The sequence below is a fragment of the Lissotriton helveticus genome, chromosome 5_1 (assembly GCF_964261635.1).
Source record: "Lissotriton helveticus chromosome 5_1, aLisHel1.1, whole genome shotgun sequence".
NCBI lineage: Eukaryota > Metazoa > Chordata > Amphibia > Caudata > Salamandridae > Lissotriton > Lissotriton helveticus.
This window is the reverse complement of record NC_136065.1, coordinates 1,995,078,256-1,995,100,053: the sequence shown is the minus strand read 5'-3', so window position 1 is coordinate 1,995,100,053 and position 21,798 is coordinate 1,995,078,256. Positions and strand designations below refer to the sequence as shown.

The 21,798-nt window shown below is 43.3% G+C and overlaps 1 protein-coding gene across 1 annotated transcript in view; it reads right to left on the bottom strand.

The window, feature by feature from the left end:
- LOC144756146 (E3 ubiquitin-protein ligase TRIM39-like) overlaps nt 1-21,798 on the bottom strand; it is a 225,563-nt gene that overhangs the window by 69,019 nt on the left and 134,746 nt on the right. The window contains exon 6 of the mRNA XM_078645721.1: nt 21,037-21,063. Coding sequence (XP_078501847.1) covers nt 21,037-21,063 — 27 coding nt within the window. The remainder of the gene's footprint in view (nt 1-21,036; nt 21,064-21,798) is intronic.

Below are 21,798 nucleotides of genomic sequence, written 5' to 3'. Positions count from 1 at the left end.
CAGACAAGGATGCATCCTCTCCCCTTTGCTGTTCGCCCTGATTATCGAACTACTGGCCTAATGGATCAGAAGAGGTGAGTTGACACAGGACCGTCGATGGAAAGGCACAACAGAAGACCGCATTTTTCTATACGCAGACACTGTTGTCTTGTTTTTGCAAAACCCATTGGTAACTGGAGACCATCTAATGAAAATGCTTGAAACCTAAGGCTCTACATCTGGTCTGTCAGTTAATTGTGAGTCACTCCTGGTCCCATCTAGAGGGGAGGCGGTCATCTTTGGGAGACTCTCCCGACTTCAAGTCTGGAGGAAGAATTGTAAATATTTGGAGACCTATGTTTCCCTATCCCCACAACTTTCCGGGGAAGCCAATATATTACCTATGATGACAAGACAGAATCAAGATCTGGTAAAGTTATTAAAGCTCCCGCTGTCCATACTTTGAAGAACTGTTTTATACAAGATGAGATCACCCCAATGGCTAAACACTCTGTCGAACTTCTCCTTTGAGGTTCCAGTGCAGGTCTTCCAGGAGCTCCGAGCCTCTTTTATAGATTTTATGAGTGGGATAACAACCCCAGATCTCTTTGTAAAATGCACCCTTTCTGCATACGAGGTTGGCCTTGACGCAACAGATAGTCAGCTGTACTATTGGACGGTCTGTTCATGGTGATCAACGATTGGCTCTAAGGGAGAAAGAGATGCCCCGCATACCACCTAGAACTCAACTTATTTCTTGAAAAGGTCACCCTACACTTCCTGAACATCGCCAGACTCAAGAACCCACTTACTGAGATAACAAAAACAACTCTTTGAATATGGCCTTGAAACACATGGATCGTCTAGACGACCCACACCAGAAACTCCACTTTGGTTAGGTGATTGGCTGCCCTTTTTCATCAAGGTCTTAGAGTTTAGCAACTGAGATTGTGTTGGCATATCAAATTGGGAAATATATGGGAGATGGCGATATGAAGTCTGTACACATTATCATACTGAAGGAATCCTCCTTCGTGAGACTTGGACACACCCCAGAGTCACACAATTCTGGGTTCCGTTTGAACGCACACTAACGGCCATACTGGGCAGACCGGAAATAGCTGTACTGGGTGTCCTGGAAACATGGGGAGGACTTGGAGCAAATTACACTTTATTTGGTATGGGCTGCTTGATCCCACATAGCTATATAGTGCGTAGATGGAGATCCGCCGGTGCCCCATGTATTCATGAATTGATCCAGGGCATGGGACGTTGTGTCCTTATGCAAAGAGAAGTATAGCAGGCCAGAGGCATCAAAACGCTTTTTCAGCGAATAAAGTAGCATACTACTCTGGAATCCAAAGAGAATTGATTAGAGGTTGTTAGACCCGGCACCATTGGCGTGGGTCTCCCTTCCATTTTTTGCTGTTGCCTCGTGTGTTTTTTTAATGTTTTGGGCACTGTGCCACTGCTATTCAGTGCCACAGTGCAAGTGCGCCCTATTGTAAAGTATTGTATTGGATTAGTGACTCCATGATTGATTAATTTGATTTACTTGTCAGACCCTAGTACAGTTCACCATGTGTGCCCAGGGCCTGTAAATCACATGCTGCTGGTGGACTTGCAGCACTGGTTGTGCCACCCACAGAAGCAGCTTGTAAAGTGTGTCTCAGGCCTGCCATTGGAGAGCCTGTATGCAGTCTGATACTGCCATGTTGACTGGGCAAGAGCACCCACTTGCCGGTCCCTGAACCTTCCCTTTTCTACATATTAGTCATCCCTAAGGTAGGCCCATGGGCAGGGTGCATTGTATGTAAAAGGTAGGGCATGCCCTGATGTGTGTAGCATGTCCTAATAGTGAATTACAGCCAATTTCATTTTTCACTATTGCAAGGCTACCTGTTCCCCGTAGGCCAGAATGGGCAGTTTGATTATAACATCTTATAATCCTAACTGACTCAGGGAACTAGGTAGACATTCGAGTTTAGTAAGCCTGTACTCGGAATGATAAAATACATCTTTTAGTGAAGTTGGTTTTAACATTCTGTGTTTGAAAATACCACTTTTAGAAAGTAGGTATTTTTTTCTTGCCTAACTATCTAAGCCTGCCTCTGCTAGGTTGTGTATTCCTTGTCTGTTTTTTTAAATTTATTTGGAGAGAGTATACCAAGTAAGAAAAAATATACATTCATGAACAATTTTATATGTACATATAGTTAAGATCAAGTAGGGCAAGAGCGAATTCTTCAATATTTCATAGATATTTACTGTACAGACAAATCAAAAGTAAAAAAAGAGAAAAGAGGAAACAAGGACCAAAAGAGAGGTAGAGATAGTTAATTACACAGCAATGTTATCCCCCCTTTTCTTTTCAGAAGATCTAAACCCAGGAATAAGTACATCATGATTCAACCTATCTCCTTACATGACAGTTTGCTTTATAATCCGGTTGTTCATAGGAGCCCAAATTGCCCTGCCTCTCCTTCTTGCACTATGGCCTTTACATTAATATAAAGTTTTCTCCAGATGATATATAGCTAGCAGGCGACCCAGCCAGGCTTAAAATTGAGGGGGATCCACATCTTTCCAATGTGTAGCGATGAGGAGCCGGATTACAGCTATTGAGACAAAAACAAACTTGTCCTTATGACAATCGCATTGCGCCTTCTCATCATATCCAAGCAGCATTAGTTTTAACAAAAGTGTCTATTGCTGCTGACAAAAATTCCTCTGTCTGTTTTATCAATAGATTCAGTTTCTCACAACTGTAGAACATGTGAATTATATCTGCTGGCCCTTGGTCGCATCGCGGATATTTATCGTCCTCTCTTTTCCCCCACCGATGTAATTTTGCGGGAGTAAAGTAAAGGTCATATACTGTATAATAGTGTTGAGCTTTCAAATTGGCTGCAAGGAATGTCCCCTTGGCTAAGGCTAACGAATTGTACACATCAATGTCAGGATCTCCTACTTTAATAACCCATTTAATTTCTACTACCTCAAGGTCATCGGGAAGCGTATCTATCAAATTTTATATATGTTCTTAATTTTTGTCTGAGGCTAAGACATAGACTCTATTAACACATTTCTACATAAAGATAGTCCCTCTTCGTTAATTTGATTTAAAAAACTGTTAGGCTGTCTGTATTTAAAATATGTTCCAGCCGCTATACCTAACTTTGCTGTAGCTCAGAGAACGACAGCCTTTGTTCAATTAAATAGATATCCCCCACCCTCAATATTCCTTTATCTTCCCATTGCCTAGCCAAATTATCATATATTGATGTGGGAAAGAGAAGAGATCGCCACAGTGGTGTATGTCTATTGTATTTAGATATCTTAGTAAACTCTACCATTCTTTTCCATATATTCCAGACTACAGTTACCACCTTAAATTTAGTTTTTAATAGTAGCTGGACTCTAACTGTCGTAAAAGTACTCCCTGTGCATCTCTTCCTATTGCTAACTCATAAATCGATGGGAGATCCTTGTTTACATCGTGTTGTCTATTACCAACACCAGCTAAGGTCACAAAAGCTATTTGCTGTAGGAAAGTTGCATAATTGTAGTACTTCCAAACAAAATTACTAAATCTACTGTCTAATTTCTTTAGAAATGAATCTTCAATTTTAATGTCATAGACCTAAACATATACAGGACTTTAGATAACATGACCATCTTAAATATATTACATTGTCCTATAAGTGTTAAGTGTAATCTATCTAAGCTACGTAAATCCGTACTGATCTTATTATTCATGGGCAACATGTTTATTTTCCAGATGGTTTCTACATTGCTACTGATTTTAATGCCAAGATGGATTACCTCATATTTAACAGGTAGCCGGATTTTCAACGATATTTATAGGCTTATTTCTGAATTTGGCTAATTGCCTTTACTGGGTCAGTAGTGACCACTGGCAAATCGCCGGCATAAGCCATTGTCTTTGTATTGTATCCATTGCACTAGACTGGTGTAATTATTTGACCTTGGAATATTTGCTCTATAAAAATATCAATATAAAGGGCAAATAATATTGGAGAACAGGGTCAGCCCTGCCTGGTCCCTCTTGCAATGTCGATAGGTTTTGATTCTTGACCCATTATATTTAACCTCCCATATGGCCTGTGATACATTGCCTGTATAGCTGTCATAAAGCCAGGACCAAATCCTCTCTGCACCATAGTTGCCCAGAGACACTGCCATGAGACACGATCGAATGTCTTCTCAGCATCTAGGAGGATCATAACCATCCTCTCACCGGTTATCTCCGTTATACCAAACAAGGCTATAGCATGTCTGATCTGATCTGATGTGCCTCTTGTAGGTATAAAGCCATGTTGCCACGGTGAGACTAGATTGGATATGATCTTCCGTAGCCGAGTCACAAGGATTTTTGAGTAAAGTTTGGCATCAGCGTTCATGAGGCCTTTATGATGCAGGGTTGTCAATGGCCTTTCCTTTTTTTTAAAAGACCACTATATATGCCCCTTGCCAACACTCAGGGGGAGTCCTGCTATGTTGTATTCCGAGAAACAGGTCTAAGAGTATCAGAGTTATTTCCTCTTGAATTGCTTTATATAGTTCTAGTGGGATTCTGTCAGGACCTGCCGCTTTTCCTGAGGCCATTGATTTCAGGGCTAATAGAACCTCTTCGATCGTGATTTCTTATTCAAGCTCTTGTCGCAATTCTTCACTGAGCCTACGATGATTTCCTAAAGTTAACTCAGTTTAGTTGGAAAGAATGGGATCAAGATTGTCCTGCTGATACAGATCTTGATAAAACGTTTCAACGATCTTAACAATGTCTTTTATTTCTGTATGATGTTTACCATCTTGGCCTCTAATACCCGTTATGTTGTTTCTGGCTGCTCTTTGTTAGTCCGCAAAGCAGGTATCTTACCTACATCCTCGCTATATTCATATCTCTCGCTTTTGTGTGCATGATACATGGCTGTCCCCTTCCTGATGTAATAACTACTTATTTCGGCTTTAGTAATCATTATTTTTTGTTGCAGTGATAATTCTTCCACTTCTTGGTTTTGTCTGATTATGTTAGTATGTTCTTCTTCAATTTGCCCCAATAGGGTAATCAGATCATTTATCTCCTTCTCTTGTTTTATCATCTTCCCCACAAAGCTTATTGTTTCTCCCCGGAGGCCTGCTTTGAAACTATCCCAAACTACACCTCTCGAACAAATATATTGGTTCATTTCATAACATTCTATGGCCCATTGTTTAATATCTTTAAGATATTGGTCGTTGGACAATAAATATCTGTTGAACGTCCACTTTGGCTGTGGACGGTCTTCAGTCTGAAGTGCCAAATCTATAAGTAGGGGAATGTGGTCTGAAAGTAATCTGGGTAGTTTCTTTGTCCCTACGGTCGTACTCAAAGAGGGTGATACCAAGAAGTAATCCAGCCTAACATACTTCTTGTGGGGATTTGAAAAGTATGTATAACCAGGGTCGGCAGGATGTTTTACCCCCCACACATCCTTCAGGTCATTGGTAGCCCACAGGGCCGAAAGGGCTCGATGAACATGGGGTTTCCTGCCCTGGTATTTCTGAATTCTACCATACCCAGTATTGTAGAGAATATTTGAATATAAAAAGTAAACAGTCCCAAAGGTACAGAAGTACAAAGAGCAATGTCTCACTCTAGCACAAGTGAAATACACAAAACAATAATACCACTGCCATACTGTTCAATACACCACTGTGAGCAACGATATTTTATATGGAATAAAGAATAAAAATGAAAATAAAAATAGAAATGTTTGTTTCTTATGTCGAAGTGTATTTGTTCATTTTATTCAAAAGCTATACATAGACAATCCATATTTGTCACACCCCAAAAAAATTTTGCAATAAAAATACATGATTAAAATCTCATAATAAAATACATCACAAAGATATCACAACAATCAAAAAAACAGATTTCATAATACAAGTTACGATGTTTGAGAAAGTAGTTGTCGACGCAGCGTTCGGTATTTTTTAAAATTCTTACACCTTCTTTTCAATTTCTAAATAACAGAGAACAAATAATATCTTCACTGATCAATTATATTTTTTTATATAAGAACAAACAATTTATCACTCGTGGTCAGCAGGCAGGTATTGTAACAAAAGACATCTATTTTATATGTACCATTTGATACAATATCATTTCTTCAGGTCACAACTATAAATTTACAATGGTATATTCTTGATGAATATTAACAAAAAATCTTATATGATGTCATTGACACTCTATAGGTGGTATCAATTTTGTAAATCATAGAGGAAAGCAAATTGTTCTATAATTTATCTCTCTGCTCCCCATCTCTTATCACCTATAGTGAAGGCATTCTGTCACAGTGTCGAATATAACAGTTTCTATATGAATTCTAGTAGATAAATTAGTTTGTCCAATATTCATAACCGTCACATACCTCAGCCGTAGGCTTTAGACAAGATGATCTTTAGGATAGACTCCAAAGGTTTTTTAAAAACATGTACCCTTGGTTTAGGTGTGCAGTTTCATTCTGCTACTGGCATTCGATTGCTTCTGTCCTTAATGGAACAAGAAGATTACAACTATTAAAATATCAATTCAAGTTCAAGTTCAAAAATTTGTATAGCGCGCTACTCACCCAGAGGGACTCAAGGCGCTTGAGGGAGGGGGGGTACTTTACTTATCGAATATCCAAGTTTTTAGTTGCTTTCTGAAGGAGAGGTGGTTCTGTGTAAGGCGGAGGTGGGTGGAGAGAGAATTCCAGGTTTTGGCCGCTAAGTAGGAGAAGGATCTTCCCCCCATGGTGGATCTATGGATGCGCGGAATTGCGGCGAGGGCTTGATTGGACGATCGTAGTTGGCGGGTGGGGGTGTAAAAGGACAGGCGCATGTTGAGGCATTCGGGTCCTAGGTCATAGAGGGCTTTGTGTGCGTGGGTGAGGAGACGGAACGTTATTCTCTTGTTGAGCCAGTGGAGGTCTTTCAGGTGACCGGAAATGTGAGCTTGGCGGGGATGTCTAGTATGAGTCTGGCTGAGGCGTTTTGGATGCGTTGGAGTTTTTTCTGTAGTTTGGCTGTGGTTCCGGCGTAAAGGGTGTTTCCGTAATCCAGTCTGCTTGTGACCAGTGCGTGGGTGACCGTTTTTCTTGTTTCGGTGGGGATCCAACGGAAGATTTTTTTGAGCATGCGTAGGATGTTGAAGCATGATGATGAGACGGCGTTGACTTGTCTGGTCATCGAGAGGGAGGAGTCCAGGATGAAGCCTAGGTTACGTGTGTGGTCCGTTGGTATGGGTGCGGTTCCCAGGGCCGGTGGCCACCATGAGTCGTCCCAAGCAGAGGGCGATGAGCCTAAGATGAGGACTTCCGTTTTGTCCGAGTTCAGTTTTAAACGGCTATTTTTCATCCACACGGCTACATCTTTCATTCCTTCGTGTAAGTTGGTTTTGGCGGTGTTTGGGTCTCTGGTGAGGGAGAGGATCAGCTGGGTGTCATCTGCGTAGGAGATGATGTTGAGGTTGTGTTGGCGCGCGATGGATGCGAGGGGAGTCATGTACACGTTGAAGAGAGTGATGATCCTTGTGGTACGCCGCAGATGACTTCGATGGCCTCTGATCTAAAAGGGGGGAGGCGGACTCTCTGGGTTCTTCCGGTGAGGAATGAGATGATCCAGTCCAATGCTTTTCCTTGTATTCCGACGTTGCTGAGGCGTTGTATGAGGGTGCTATGACAGACTGTGTCGAAGGCTGCGGAGAGGTCAAGTAGGATGAGGGCAACTGTTTCTCCGTTGTCCAGTAATGTTCGAATGTCATCTGTTGCTGCGATGAGGGCGGTTTCGGTGCTGTGTTTGGCTCGGAAGCCGGACTGTGAGGGGTCGAGGGATTTGTTGGATTCGAGGAAGGCGGCAAGCTGACTGTTGACGGCTTTCTCAATGACTTTGGCAGGGAATGGGAGGAGCGAGATGGGGCGGTAGTTCTTAAGTTCAGTGGGGTCTGCTGTGGGTTTCTTCAGAAGGGCGCTGAGTTCGGCATGTTTCCAGCTTTCCGGGAAGGTAGCGGAGTTGAGGGAGCAGTTGATGACGTCTCGGAGATGGGGTGCGTTAATGGAGTCTGCTTTGTTGAAAATGTGGTGGGGACATGGGTCGGTTGGCGATCCTGAGTGGATGGAGTTCATCAGGCGGATGGTGTCTTCAGTGGTGATTGCGTTCCAGGCGCAAAGGTTGTTAGAGGGGGGTTTTGGTTCGGAGGTGGGTGGAGTGGACTGGTCTCTGGACTGGTTTTCAAAGCTGTTATGTATGTCGGCGATTTTGTTGTGGAAAAATGAGGCTAGGGAGTCGCTGAGGTCTTGGGAGGGAGTGATGTCGTTGGTGCCGGCGGTGGGGTTGGTAAATTCTTTGACGATGTTGAATAGTTCCTTGCTGTTGTGGGCGTTGTTGCTGATTTCTTGGTGGATCGGATCAGTTGGTGGTGTTTGCGGGTGGCGTTCTTGAAGGTGGTCAGGTTGTCAGTGGTAGGGTTTTTTCTCCAGGCTTTCTCGAGGGTGCGACAGAACTTCTTGGATTTCTTAAGGTCATGGTTGAACCAGGGGGCTTTTTTGCTACCTTGCTTGATTTGATGGTTTTTCAAGGGTGCTAGTTCGTCGGCGCTGTGGGTGATCAATTGTGTGAGGTTGGTGGCTGCTTCGTTTGGGTCCGATGGTTTGGCAGGAGGGTTTTGGTGAAGCGATGTGAAGAGCTGGTCGGTGGTAATTTTGTTCCAGTTTCTTCGGGGAATTGGTTGTGGGAGGTTGTGGGTCGTGGTCTTTTTGTAGTTGAAGTGAACGCAGCTGTGGTCCGTCCAATGGAGAGCTGTGGTGTGGTTGAAGGAGATGTGTTTGCTGGAGGTGAAGATTGGGTCGAGCGTGTGACCGGCATAGTGGGTGGGGGTGTCAACAAGTTGTTTGAGTCCGAGGTTGGCCAGGTTGTCCAGAAGGGTGGTGGTGTTGCTGTCGTTTTTCTTTTCCAGGTGGAAGTTGAGGTCTCCCAGTAGAATGTAGTCCTCGGAGGGGAGGGCGTGTGGGCTGATGAAGTCAGTGATGTCTTCGCTGAATTGTGTGCGGGGTCCTGGTGGCCTGTAGATGAGGGTGCCTCTGAGTGTGGTCTTGGGGTCGGTGTGGATCTGGAAGTAAAGGTGTTCGGCGGTAGCGAGGTTATCGTCTGAACTGGTCGTGATGCGGATGGTGTTCTTATGGACGATGGCGATGCCTCCTCCTGTTTGGTTGGTGCGGTCCTTTCGGATGATCTTGTAGCCGTCCGGGATGGCTATGGTGATGTCGGGAGCTGATGAGGTGTTCATCCAGGTTTCTGTAAGGAAGGCAACATCCGGCGATGTAGTGTCGAGTAGGTTCCAAAGGTCAATGGCGTGTCTGTGGACTGAACGGGTGTTGAGCAGAATGCATTTCAGGTGGTTAGTGTTGGAGCTCTGATTGGAGTTAGTGGATTTGGTGTGGGTCCTGATGCAGTCGAACTTGCATGAGCGGCAGGTGAAGGGTCCATGGGTGTGACCTGGGGCGGCTTGGTAGCAGTTTGGGAGTCGGCCGGGGTTAAGTGCTGCGAGGGTTGCGGCGTCGTACGTTATGCGGGTGGAGTGGATTTTGCGGGGACCAGGGGGTCTGGCGCTGAGCGCGGTCCAGGCGCGGATGGGCTTACCTTTGGCATGGGGCGCGTCCGCTGTGCGCAAAAGCATCTGTCATAAGTGGATAGTGGAGGGGGGGAGGGGCGAGGGAGGAGCAGCTGGGAGGCGGGAGCGGGGTGGAGAGCCGGGCTGGGAGGCACAACAACAAACAACAAAATGGCAGCAAGCCCAAAAGCGAAACAGGACGAGATTGGGGCACCACCTGAAATCACTATTAAATGCGCAGTGGCACCGGCACAATCAGGCACAAATAGTTAAAGCAGGCAAAGCGAGCAGTGCACAGTTGCAAAATAAATGCAGAGCAGTCTACCAGTATAGCGCTACGATGTCGATATCATCAGGCACAATAATTAATTACAGTAAGCAGAGCGAGCAGTGCGCAATTCGAATTAATGGCAATGATCAATCTGGCAGAAGCGCTACGATACCACTTAATTCAGCAGGGAGCAGCGTGAGGAGTGACCGCTTCTGATCTAGGCAGGACGGTAGTAGAGTTAAATTACTTCGGAATGGAGTTATGTTTCCCTTAACATCATCCAGAGGGGCCACCGATATTCATGGGTGAGTTCCAATTAAAATCTAAAGAGAGTGATATTGCCCCGTTATAATAGTCAAACGCCCTTATGGAATTTATAACGAAAGGTCTTTGGGTAGTTCCTTACCAAATGAACAGGAGAATAGACATATATATGTTTATTACTGGTTCTATCGCCGAAGCTGTATCTGTTAATGTGCTTATTTTGACGGCAGATATCGCTTTAGTTTGGACTTAAAATATGCGATTGGTTTAATTCAATCTGTAGGCAAGAAAATACAAAGATAATCATAAAATCTTGTATATTCACCATTGTGAGCAAAAATATTGTTAGCTAATTCATCGTTAAAGCTAATCGTTTTCGCTAAATTAAAAAAATTACATATCTAAAGAGAGACTATGTACATATTATTTGACCTAGCAGGAATTAAGTGCCTAGTCATTTTACTAGCGTTTGTATTCTCTTCTCAACTCACCAACGCTTAGTAGCTACAATAAGTGATCTGAGTATCAGTAAACTCATGCGGTTTGCCCTAAGCGACCCTGGTGATGTCTTTTTTATTTGGACAGGTACCATAGAAAAAAGAATTTATTGATTGGCTGAACCTAGGGGATTGTAACCTCAAGTTCACATCCTACATTGATAGAGACAGATGCACATTTCTGGATGTTGTCATCAAACATGTGGGTGGGAGTCTAAATGTTGAACTCTATACTAAACCATCAGATAGAACCACCATGCTCCATTATGATAGCAACCACCCCCATGCTAAAAGGATAACATTCCATTTGGACAATTTTTACGATTAAAAAGGAACTGTACCACCATAAAAGATTTTGATAGACATGCTAATGATCTGAAAAAGAAATTTCTAGATAGAGGTTATCCCAAACGGATGATCCGTCATGCCTACAAGAGAGCTAAATATTTTAACAGGGAGAGCCTTTTTACACCAAAAGTACCCAAGATAAGAGAGCAACAACTAATCTTTGTCACCAATTTCACTCCTATGAGCAATAAAATAAAAAATATAATAAATAGGAATTGGCATCTATTGACCAACAATAAGAAAGAAAGATTACCCAAACCAATGATGTCATTCAGGAGAAATTGAACAATAAGAAACAGTTTGGTTCATACCTATAGGGAAGATAAATTTAGCAACCAACCATGCATTAATCTTGCACCATTACCTACAGGCACATTTGCATGTAATGGGTGTCTTAACTGCAATAATATCTTGAAAGGTAACAATATTATGCATAACGAGGTATCGACTAAAATTAAGAGCTTTATAAACTGCCGCACCAAAAACTTAATTTATCTAATAAAATGTCCGTGCAACTTAGCATATATAGGAGAGACCTCAAGAGAAGTACGTGTTAGGCTTAATGAACATAGGTCAGCGATCAGAAACTACAAGAAAGGTGCTCCCCTCACAGAACATTGGAAAGAGGCAGGACGCAAATGTGAAGATATAACTTGGTGCGGCTTAGAAGCAATTGAAATGAATACCCAGGGCGGAGACACAAATAGCAAAAGGAAAAAACGAGAACAATATTATATGTCACGTCTGAACACTGTTAGAAATGGCCTTAATAGCAAAGAAGATTGGAAAGGAATTGTGTGACATTTCGTTTTTTCAATCTAGACAAATGACAGTTAGACCTTTACCTTTTCTAGTGACACTGGATGAGCTCAATACAAGATGAATTCCTGATACCATCTGCCCTAAATATTATGAATAACCAAGTTTCAGAGATAACTTCGTAAATGATGCTAGTACCTATGATATTTAACATCTCTTCTGAATCAATTGAATCAATATGTTCTGAATACACATAGACGAAGTTTGCCAAGTAATGCGTCTATGGCTGAGGATCTCCCAACGCATTAAGATTATACTCATGATGAGGCAATTCATTTTGATAGTTTATATTTATAATTATTCTTACAAATATCATCTGTAGCATGACCTTAAACACTCTAGGAGGCAGCTCTATGAGAAATAAGAAAATATAGGGTAGGCAGAGGAGACTGATTTTTCATAAATAATTGATCTGATACCGCGAGTTGATAACATGCTTAAACTGGAAGACACTGCGAATATACGATTGGCACTGTCTCTATAAGTTATGGTCCCCAAATTTATACCTTTAGTTTAGAATTCTATCTTAGCTATGGACCCGTATAGTACATGAGCGGTCCAGTGATTATATACCGTGTACCAAATGTGTGAACAGATAAAGTTATTGAAAATAAAAAAAAGAGAGCCAAACAATAATACGGCTACCAAACATCACCGACGAATAAGATGTAAGGTTACTCCCGATCATTTGATCGGCAAGGAGCCAATTAGGGACTCTTGGCTTTTTAAACAGCCCGAAAACACCCACTGACGTAATGCTGACGCACACGCCAGAGGGAGCAGGGAGGCCGTTTCACTAACTCACTGTAAGAAGTTTCCCCGACGTGATATGCTTTGCCCTTTTAGAAAGCCCTTAAGGAAAAAGCATACATTGTATGTATAATTAATAGTGAGATGTAACGAAGCTCAAATAAGCTATTTATCTATATCTATCTCCGCAGTAGCGCTTGATATATAATAATTGTTGCGAAACGGTAAACGTGTACGCACTTTTGTATTGGAACTTTTGTGAGGAGTTTGACCACAGGCAAGCGTTATGATGAAGAGGGCCTAGTAAATGTTATGACAAAGAGGGCCTAGCGAGTTTCTGATGTATGACGAAATGGGTACATCCACCGCTTGAACGCCTGGCAAACTAGTTGGAAGCAGGCGTGTTCGTAGAGAAAAGGCGGTAGAGTAGCCCTATAAGATACCTATTAGCAAAGATTAAGTGGTTTCTTCCTCTGGTGGCCACCTGGAGCAATCTCCGTTTTATTTGTTATTTTTATTTTACCTTTTAGATTACAGTATTACATAAAATTAGATGGCCAGGGTCGCTTAGGGCTAACCGCATGAGTTTACTGATACTCAGACCACTTATTGTAGCTACTAAGCGTTGGTGAGTTGAGAAGAGAATACAAACGCTAGTAAAATGACTAGGCACTTAATTGCTGCTAGGTCAAATAATATGTACATAGTCTCTAGATATGTAATATTTTAAATTTAGCGAAAACGATTAGCTTTAACGATGAATTAGCTAACAATATTTTTGCTCACAATGGTGAATATACAAGATTGTATGATTATCTTTGTATTTTCTTGTCTACAGATTGAATTAAACCAATCGCATATTTTAAGTCCAAACTAAAGAGATATCTGCCGTCAAAATAAACACATTAACAGATACAGCTGCGGCGATAGAAACAATAATAAACATATATATGTCTATTCTCCTGTTCATTTGGTAAGTAACTACCCAAAGACCTTTGGTTATAAATTCCATAAGGGCGTTTGACTATTATAACGGGGCAATATCACTCTCTTTAGATTTTAATTGGAACTCACCCATGAATATCGGTGGCCCCTCTGGATGATGTTAAGGGAAACATAACTCCATTCCGAGGTAATTTAACTCTACAGCTGTACCATATATAAGGAAACTTTCATGTCTGAATTGATATTTTAATAGTTGTAATCTTCTTGTTCCATTAAGGACAGAAGCAATCGGATGCTAGTAGCAGAATTAAACTGCACCTAAACCAAGGGTTCATGTTTTAAAAAAACCTTTGGAGTCTATCCTATAGATCATCTTGTCTAAAGCCTACGGCTGAGGTATGTGACAGTTATGAATATTGGACAAACTGATTTATCTACTAGAATTCATATAGAAACTGTTATATTCGACACTGTGACAGAATGCCTTCACTATAGGTGATAAGAGATGGGGAGCAGAGAGATAAATTATAGAACAATTTGCTTTCCTCTATGATTTACAAAATTGATACCACCTATAGAGTGGCAATGACATCATATAATATTTTTTGTTAATATTCATCGAGAATATACCATTGTAAATTTATAGTTGTGACCTGAAGAAATTATATTGTATCAAATGGTACATATAAAATAGATGTCTTTTGTTACAATACCTGCCTGCTGACCACGAGTGATAAATTGTTTGTTCTTATATAAAAAAAATATAAATGATCAGTGAAGTAATTATTTATTCTCTGTTATTTAGAAATTGTCCTGAAGAAGGTGTAAGAATTTTTTAAAAATACCAAAACGCTGCGTCGACAACTACTTTCTCAAACATCGTAACTTGTATTATGAAATCTGTTTTTGATTGTTGTGATATCTTTGTGATGTATTTTATTATGAGATTTTAATCATGTATTTTTATTGCAAACATTTTTTTTGTGTGCCAAATATTGATTGTCTATGTATTGCTTTTGAATGAAATGAACAAATACACTTCGACATAGGAAACAAGCATTTCTATTTTTATTTTCATTTTTATTCTTTATTCCATATAAAATATCGTTGCTCACAGTGGTGTATTGAACAGTATGGCAGTGGTATTATTGCTTTGTGTATTTCACTTGTGCTAGAGTGAGACCTATTGCTCTTTGTACTTCTGTACCTTTGGGACTGTTTACTTTTCATGCCTACTTACCCCTAGTCCCGCATTGGATTAGTCAGGGGACCTCTTCTGTTTTTTGTTTGAGAATATTTAAATCCCCACAGATTAGTAATGGGCCTGGCCACGATGCTAGCTCGACTTCAAAGTCGTTGAAAATTTGTGGGTCATCCTCATTAGATCATCCCATGTGGAGTTGTACAATAGCCCAGCTCCCCCACTTATCTTCCAGGACCCGTTTAGCTGGACCGATACCGTTCTTTACATGAATCGCGACTCCCCTTATGGTTGAAGTTTGGGTAGCGCAAGCTAGGAGATTATATCTCTTTATAGCTAACATATCCCTTTTCCCCAGGGGATGTGTGTTTCTTGTTGGCATATTATATCGACTTTTAGGCCTCTTAATAGTTTGCCAACTCTGATACGTTTTTGTTTGTCATTAAGACCGCCAATGTTGACTGAGCAGTTAGTGATTCTACCCATTTGAGTTATTTAATTTTCACTGAACTAATTGCTCTTGCTTATTTATACTTGCTATGTCATTTCTTTTTATTATAACCTCTCCGATTTTTTCTTTTTGCTCACCCTCCACCCTGTGTACTACCCACCAAGCCCCCCTCCATCCCCACCATCCCCACCTCCAAGTGCCCTTGAACCCCTTCCCCACCTCAGCCCCTGTAGAAAGGCATCCAGACTGGATAGTCTGTTGTGATTGTTGCTGCTCCCCGACCCAAATATTTTGTTTCCTGCCAGCTAGAACACACAGAAATAGAAAAAACAGCCTCTTTTTCCCCTTCTCTCTTCACCCCCTTCTTTCCCCTCCCACTTCGCCCCCCCCTTTCCCTTTCCAGAGACGGCAAAAGAGGAGTAAAAAGGAGAAAGACCAACATTTTTAAAGTAGCATCCAAGTGAAATGTTCTGTGGCCCCGAATGTAGAGTTCGAGTATTCTGTAGATTAGTCTGAAAGTTGGTCTAAGACTTGCGGTCCCAGCCCTCCAAATACTCCTTAACTTTACTTTCAGAGGTGAAGAATCGAGTTTGATCTCCCTTGATCACTTTTAAACGAGCTGGGTGCAGCGGGTATGCTTGCCCCCCGATCTTGTACTGGCTTAATCATCTGGCGAAGGCGCCATCGTCTCTCCACCGTGTAGTGATAAAAGTCTGGTTGAACAAAGAAGGAATAATTCCCACCGTTGAGTTTCGTTGTTGGCTTTGCTTTATCATATATTACTTGATACAGTCTGATACTGCCATGTTGACTGAGCAAGTGCACCCACTTGCCAGTCCCTGAACCTTCCCCTTTCTGCATATTAGTCACCCCTAAGATAGGGCAGGGTGCATTGTATGTAAAAGGTAGGACATGCCATGATGTGTGTAGCATGTCCTAATACTAAATTACAGCCAATTTCGTTTTTCACTATTGCAAGGCTACCTGTTCCCCATAGGCCAGAATGGGCAGTTTGATTATAACATCTTATCATCCTGACTCAGGGAACTGGGTAGAAATTCCAGTTTAGTATGCCTGAACTCAGAATGATAAAATACATATTTTAGTGAAGTTGTTTTTAACATTCTGTGTTTGAAAATACCACTTTTAGAAAGTAGGTATTTTCTTGACTAACTATCCAAGCCTGCCTCTGCTAGATTGTGTATTCCTTGTCTGGTTTTTGAGTGACAGGGGCTGGGGGCTCCAGGAGACAGAGTGAGTCAGCACAGAGCTGAATAGACCTATCTGTATGTGTGGTGGTGGGAGGAGCTGCCTGAATAGGGCTGTGCCTGCCTTCCACAACGCTGTCTCCACCTCCTGTGGTGTGTCTGAGGACCCTGGCCCACACTGTCAAAGGAAAGAAGGAGTCCTGTAAACAAAGTGCTCTAGGACTGACCAGAACTGGTTTGGACTTCATTACAGACGCTCTCTGACTTCAGAGACAAAGGATTTTGGTGTATAAAAGAGGGGACCCAGACCCCAGAACTTTAGATCACTTCTGGGAATCAAGAAAAACGTTTGCCAAGGAGAAGAACCAAGGAAGCTGTAAGGAGGAGACTGTCCCTGTGCTGTGCTGTTGGGGTTGGCCTGCAGTGGTTACTTTATTTGCCAAGGAAAGGAGAAAAGGAACTTTGTGTGTACTTTTGCAATCTTGAAGAGGAATCTCCAAGGGCTTGAACTGAGCTTGCCTCCTGCCTGAAGTCTCAGGGATACAAGACTTCACCACCAGCTCCCCGGAATTCCCTTGCTGTGGAATTCTGCCTGCAGATAGGTGCCTGCTGTTGCTTGGGCCCTCTGAAGTGACTATGAGTCGCTGGGAGCTGGAAGCGCAATGCAACAAAGAGAAGCGTGTCGCCACTACAGCAGTTGCCGTCGCATCGCCGAAGAAGCGTGTCGCCACTGCAGCTGTTATCCATCGCATCATCGTCGAAGCGTGTCGCATCACCAGAGAAGCGCGCCTCCACCGCAGAGTTCGCCGTTGCATCACCGGAGAAGCGTGTCGCAGGGCCTGTCGTGGCTCAGAAGTTACCGAGTTCGCCAAAGGGCAGTCGGGCGTGCACGCATCACATCCAGCGTTGTCGCATCGCATCGAGATGCCATTTTCTCGCATCGCACCGGATCGTCGTATCGCATCGAGGAGCCATCTTGTCGCATCGCACCGGATCACAGTAAGAAACCGATGCATCACCTTCTCTCCAGTATGGAACCGACGCATCACCTCTCCCGAAGCAAGGAACCCACGCATCACCTTCCCTGCGACCCTTTTGTTTGTATTGCGTGACGCATCCAAGGTACTTTGAGAGTAAAGTGTCGCATTTACCATCTACATTGAACTGAACTATTTTCTATCATTTTGAAACCTATTTTTGATTACAGTATTGTGGATTTTTGTTGTTTGGTCTTGTGTTAGGTCTAGTAAAGATTACTTATTTTTCTAAACTGGTGTGGTGTCCATTTGCAGTGTTTTCACTGCATTACTGTATTTGTTCACAAATGCTTTACACACTGCCTCTAATATAAGCCTGTCTGCTCATGCCAAGCTACCAAAGGGGTGAGCAGGGGTTATTTTAGAAGTGTACCCCTTTACCCTGACTAGAAGCAAGGGTCCCTATTTGGTCAAAGGTAGCTACCTCTGCCAACTAGAGACACCCAGTTCTAACAGTGGTGAATTAGTATAGGGAGGTATGAGATTAATTTGAGCGGTGGACATGTGAGTTTATTATTTGAATTGAAAAAGGATAGTGGAGGGATAGATGAAGGAAGGGTTTGCATTTATATAGCACTTATTACCCCTGATGAGGTGTCAACCCGTTTTTCGGCAGGTAGCATACGACTCCAGAACCCAAAAAGGATTAGTGGGGAATTAGTATAGGGAGATATGAAATTAATTTGAGCGGTGAACATGTTAGTATGTTAGTTTGATTGAAAAGGATAAGGGAGGGATTGAAGAGGGAAGGGTCTAGAAAGGTTTTTTGTAGGCTCATAGTAGTAGGAGGAGGTTTGGGATGAGTAAAGGGGAGGTGGAGGGGGGGAAGAATCAGAGGTAACGGTTTAAAAAGGCTTGTTTGGGAGATCTGAGTAGTTAAAGAGGTATGAGATGATGCAAGAAGGGGAAGAGGAGGGAGCAGCCTAGCAAGGTTATTTTGGGGGTCATATTAGTAAAATGGGGTTAGGGATGGTGAACATAAGTCATGGATCAAACCTTCTAGACCTATGTTGGACATTCCTCCTATACGTCTTCAGAGACACTACATTCCAATACAACTTTTCCTTCTAGAACCTCCTCTGGGATTGCTCCTTATATATTTGCTGTGTGTGCTGTAAGTAATCTTTGAACTTTCTTTTTCCGCTTTCCCCCTTCTGTGCAGTGCCAGGGTGTTATAAGTTTCAGGTTACAACATTCTCACATTTTACTCACAGACACACAAACACAGGTCAGCACCAACACAAAACAGCAGTAGTGTTGTTGGAAAACAGTTGTTTTAAAGCTTTACAGACTCCAGTCAGTTGTTTTGCACAGCGACGGTGAAATATGCACCGTTGTTGCTGTGGTCCGTCTTCCTGAATCTGCTTAATATGAGTGGGACTGCAGCACCTCCTTCGCCCCTAGTTCCAGCGCCACTGGTGATGGGAAGAGAGTGGAGGTCTGTACTGTGAGTGAAAGGCTGTGCAGATGGTAGCGAGTGTGCAAAGCTTGGAGGGCTGAGCAGAGAGTGGGGTCTGTGCTGGGAGTAAAGGGCTGTGCGATGGAAGCGAGTGTGCAAAGCTTGGGGGGCTGAGCAGAGAGTGGGGGCTGTGCTGGGAGTAAAGGGCTGTGCGATGGAAGCGAGTGTGCAAAGCTTGGAGGGCTGAGCAGAGAGTGGGGTCTGTACTGGGAGTAAAGGGCTGTGCGATGGAAGCGAGTGTGCAAAGCTTGGATAATTGAGCAGAGAGTGAAGTACTGTGCAGATGGAAGGGGAGTGTGCAAAGCTTGGAGGGCTGAGCAGAGAGCGTGGGCTGTAATATGAGTGAAGGGCTGTGCTGGTGGCAGCGAGTGTGCCAAGCTCAGATGACTGAGCAGATAGTGGGGGCTGTACTGTGAGTGAAGGGCTGTGCATTTGGTAGCGAGTGTACAAAGCTTAGAGGCAGAAAAGAGATTGGGGGTTGTAAAGTGAATGAAGGACTGTGCAGATAGTAGCGAGTGCGCAAAGCTTGGAGGGCTGAGCAGAGAGTGGTAAACTGAGAGTGGTAAACTGTGCAGAGAGTATGCCCAGAGGAACGCAGATAAAGTAGACCTCTTCTGGGAGTGTAGGACAGTGTGGAAAGTGGGGCTGCTCAAAGTGCAGCACTCCCGAGTGGGTGGGCAGAGACTGGAGCCCTGTTCAGATGGCATCCAGAGAGGGTGGTTGTGCTGGGAGCGGAGAACTGGTAAGGGTAGATGCATTAGGAAAGAATGTACTGGGAGTGGAGGAATGTGACCCGTTCTGGAGGTGGTAAGCTGTGTAAAGTGTAGCTGTGCTGAGCGAGATCGACGTGGAGTGTACATAACTGTGCGGGGGAGGAATATGCATGAAGTGGCAGATATTGTAAAGAACTGGGCAGAGTTCAGTGCTTCAGGGCTGCCTGTACGGGGACAGCTGAGCAGAGTGTAACTGTACCTGTAAAGTGGAGGAGGTTTCACATAGTAAATGCCGTCTCTGAAGTGAGCCCAGCTGAACAGCTCTGTTTTCATAATACAGTGTGAAAATGTGTTTCAACGGAGCACTGCCGTAACTTACCATCAAGGACATGGGATAGCACTAGTCATGATGGCTTTATGAACCAGCTCAGGGGCTCTACATGGAGTGCCTAGAGTGGAAAACTGTGCTTTCAGAGGCAGTGAATGGCTGTGTCGACACGTTGTATTCCAAGGAGCTCCATGGACCATCACCACACAGACCCAGCAGCGCTGCAGACCACAGCACTGATACAGAGCCAACCAGCAGCACATGTCCCAGCAGTGGGAGAGATCACAGCAGCACTACAAACAACAGCAGTGGTACAGATCCTACCAGCAGTGAAGGCCCCAGCAGTGATGCTGATCCCACCAGCAGTTAAGTGGCTGAGACCACAGCAACACTACAGACCCCGTCAGTGGTACTGATCCCACTAGCAGTGAAGTGGCAGAGACCACAGCAGCACTACAGACTCCAGCAGTGAGACAGATCCCGCCAGCAGTGAAGGCCCAGCAGTGGCAGAGACCACAGCAGCACTACAGACTCCAGTAGTGGTACTGATCCCACCAGCAGTGAAGGCCCCAGCAGTGATACTGATCCCACCAGCAGTTAAGTGGCTGAAACCACAGCAACACTACAGACCCCAGTGGTACTGATCCCAGTGGCAGTGAAGTGGCAGAGACCACAGCAGCACTACAGACTCCAGCAGTGAGACAGATCCCACCAGCAGTGAAGGCCCAGCAGTGGCAGAGACCACAGCAGCACTACAGACCGCAGCAGTGGTACCGATCCCACCAGCAGTGAAGCCTCCCTGCATTGGCAGAGATCACAGCAGCACTACAGGCACCAGCAGTGGGGCTGATTGTCTGTTTTCTCCCCGAGAGCTGCTCTATAGCCTGAAGGGCTCTATTGCCAAAAGCAGGAAAAATACCAGAACAGGAAAAAACAAGAGTCCATCGCTCTTAGAATAGAGAGCATCTGACATCATACATTAAGATATACATGATATCAAACAAATGCACAGAGATACTTTTAAGGGCAGCGTATTACAAGCACGCCTGCAACTGGAACAAATGTAAGAAAATTAATAAGTGGCGAATCAACAAGGACAGTCTCTAGTTACCTGCAAATCTGCGGGCCCATCTCCAGTCTAGAAGAAACAGATAGGAAATAAAAAATAGTATAAACACAAACAGAAAATCTGTATTTACAATCAGGGTGTACAAATAAAAAGGCACAGTTCAATTGGAAATGTTCTGAAAACGAGTGATTTTCCCTTACCTGTGACCCATACTCCAACCTCAACCCCTACCGTTCACCATCCTTTAGTCAAACCCTAATCCTCACTAAACTGTAAACGTAATCTAGTCTAACTCTATCACTAAGCATTGCAGATGCTGTGCATCATATGCCTGAGGAGGAGCACACAGATTCTATCAAGACAAAACACTTCACTCTCAACCCTCCATCCTTCTCCAGTCAGTCCGAGCAAACCTCCAAGTGGTTTCTAGAATCTGGTGCAAGAGCAAAGGAGACAGACCCTTCACTGTCACAGAGAAATAGCCTCCCATTGGAAAATGCCTCTTCCCCAAGTTTCATGAGCTGCAGAGCAAAAAATATATATGTTTTCTTTAAATTCTTGGGCTCATCCCAACCACAAAGGATTCTCATTCGAAATGTTTAATAGATGTATCCTGCCAATCAGTATAAGTGACGTCTGTGGTGTTAGACCTTGGAAAAAGATCCTCCTAAACAGAGTAAGGCCAATACAACCTCAAACGCCTAAAACACAAATGTCTAATTCTTTGCGGCTGACAGTGTACAGATAAGGAAAAAGACAAGGGATACTCAAATCCAATGGGATGTTCTTCCATACAAATGGTTG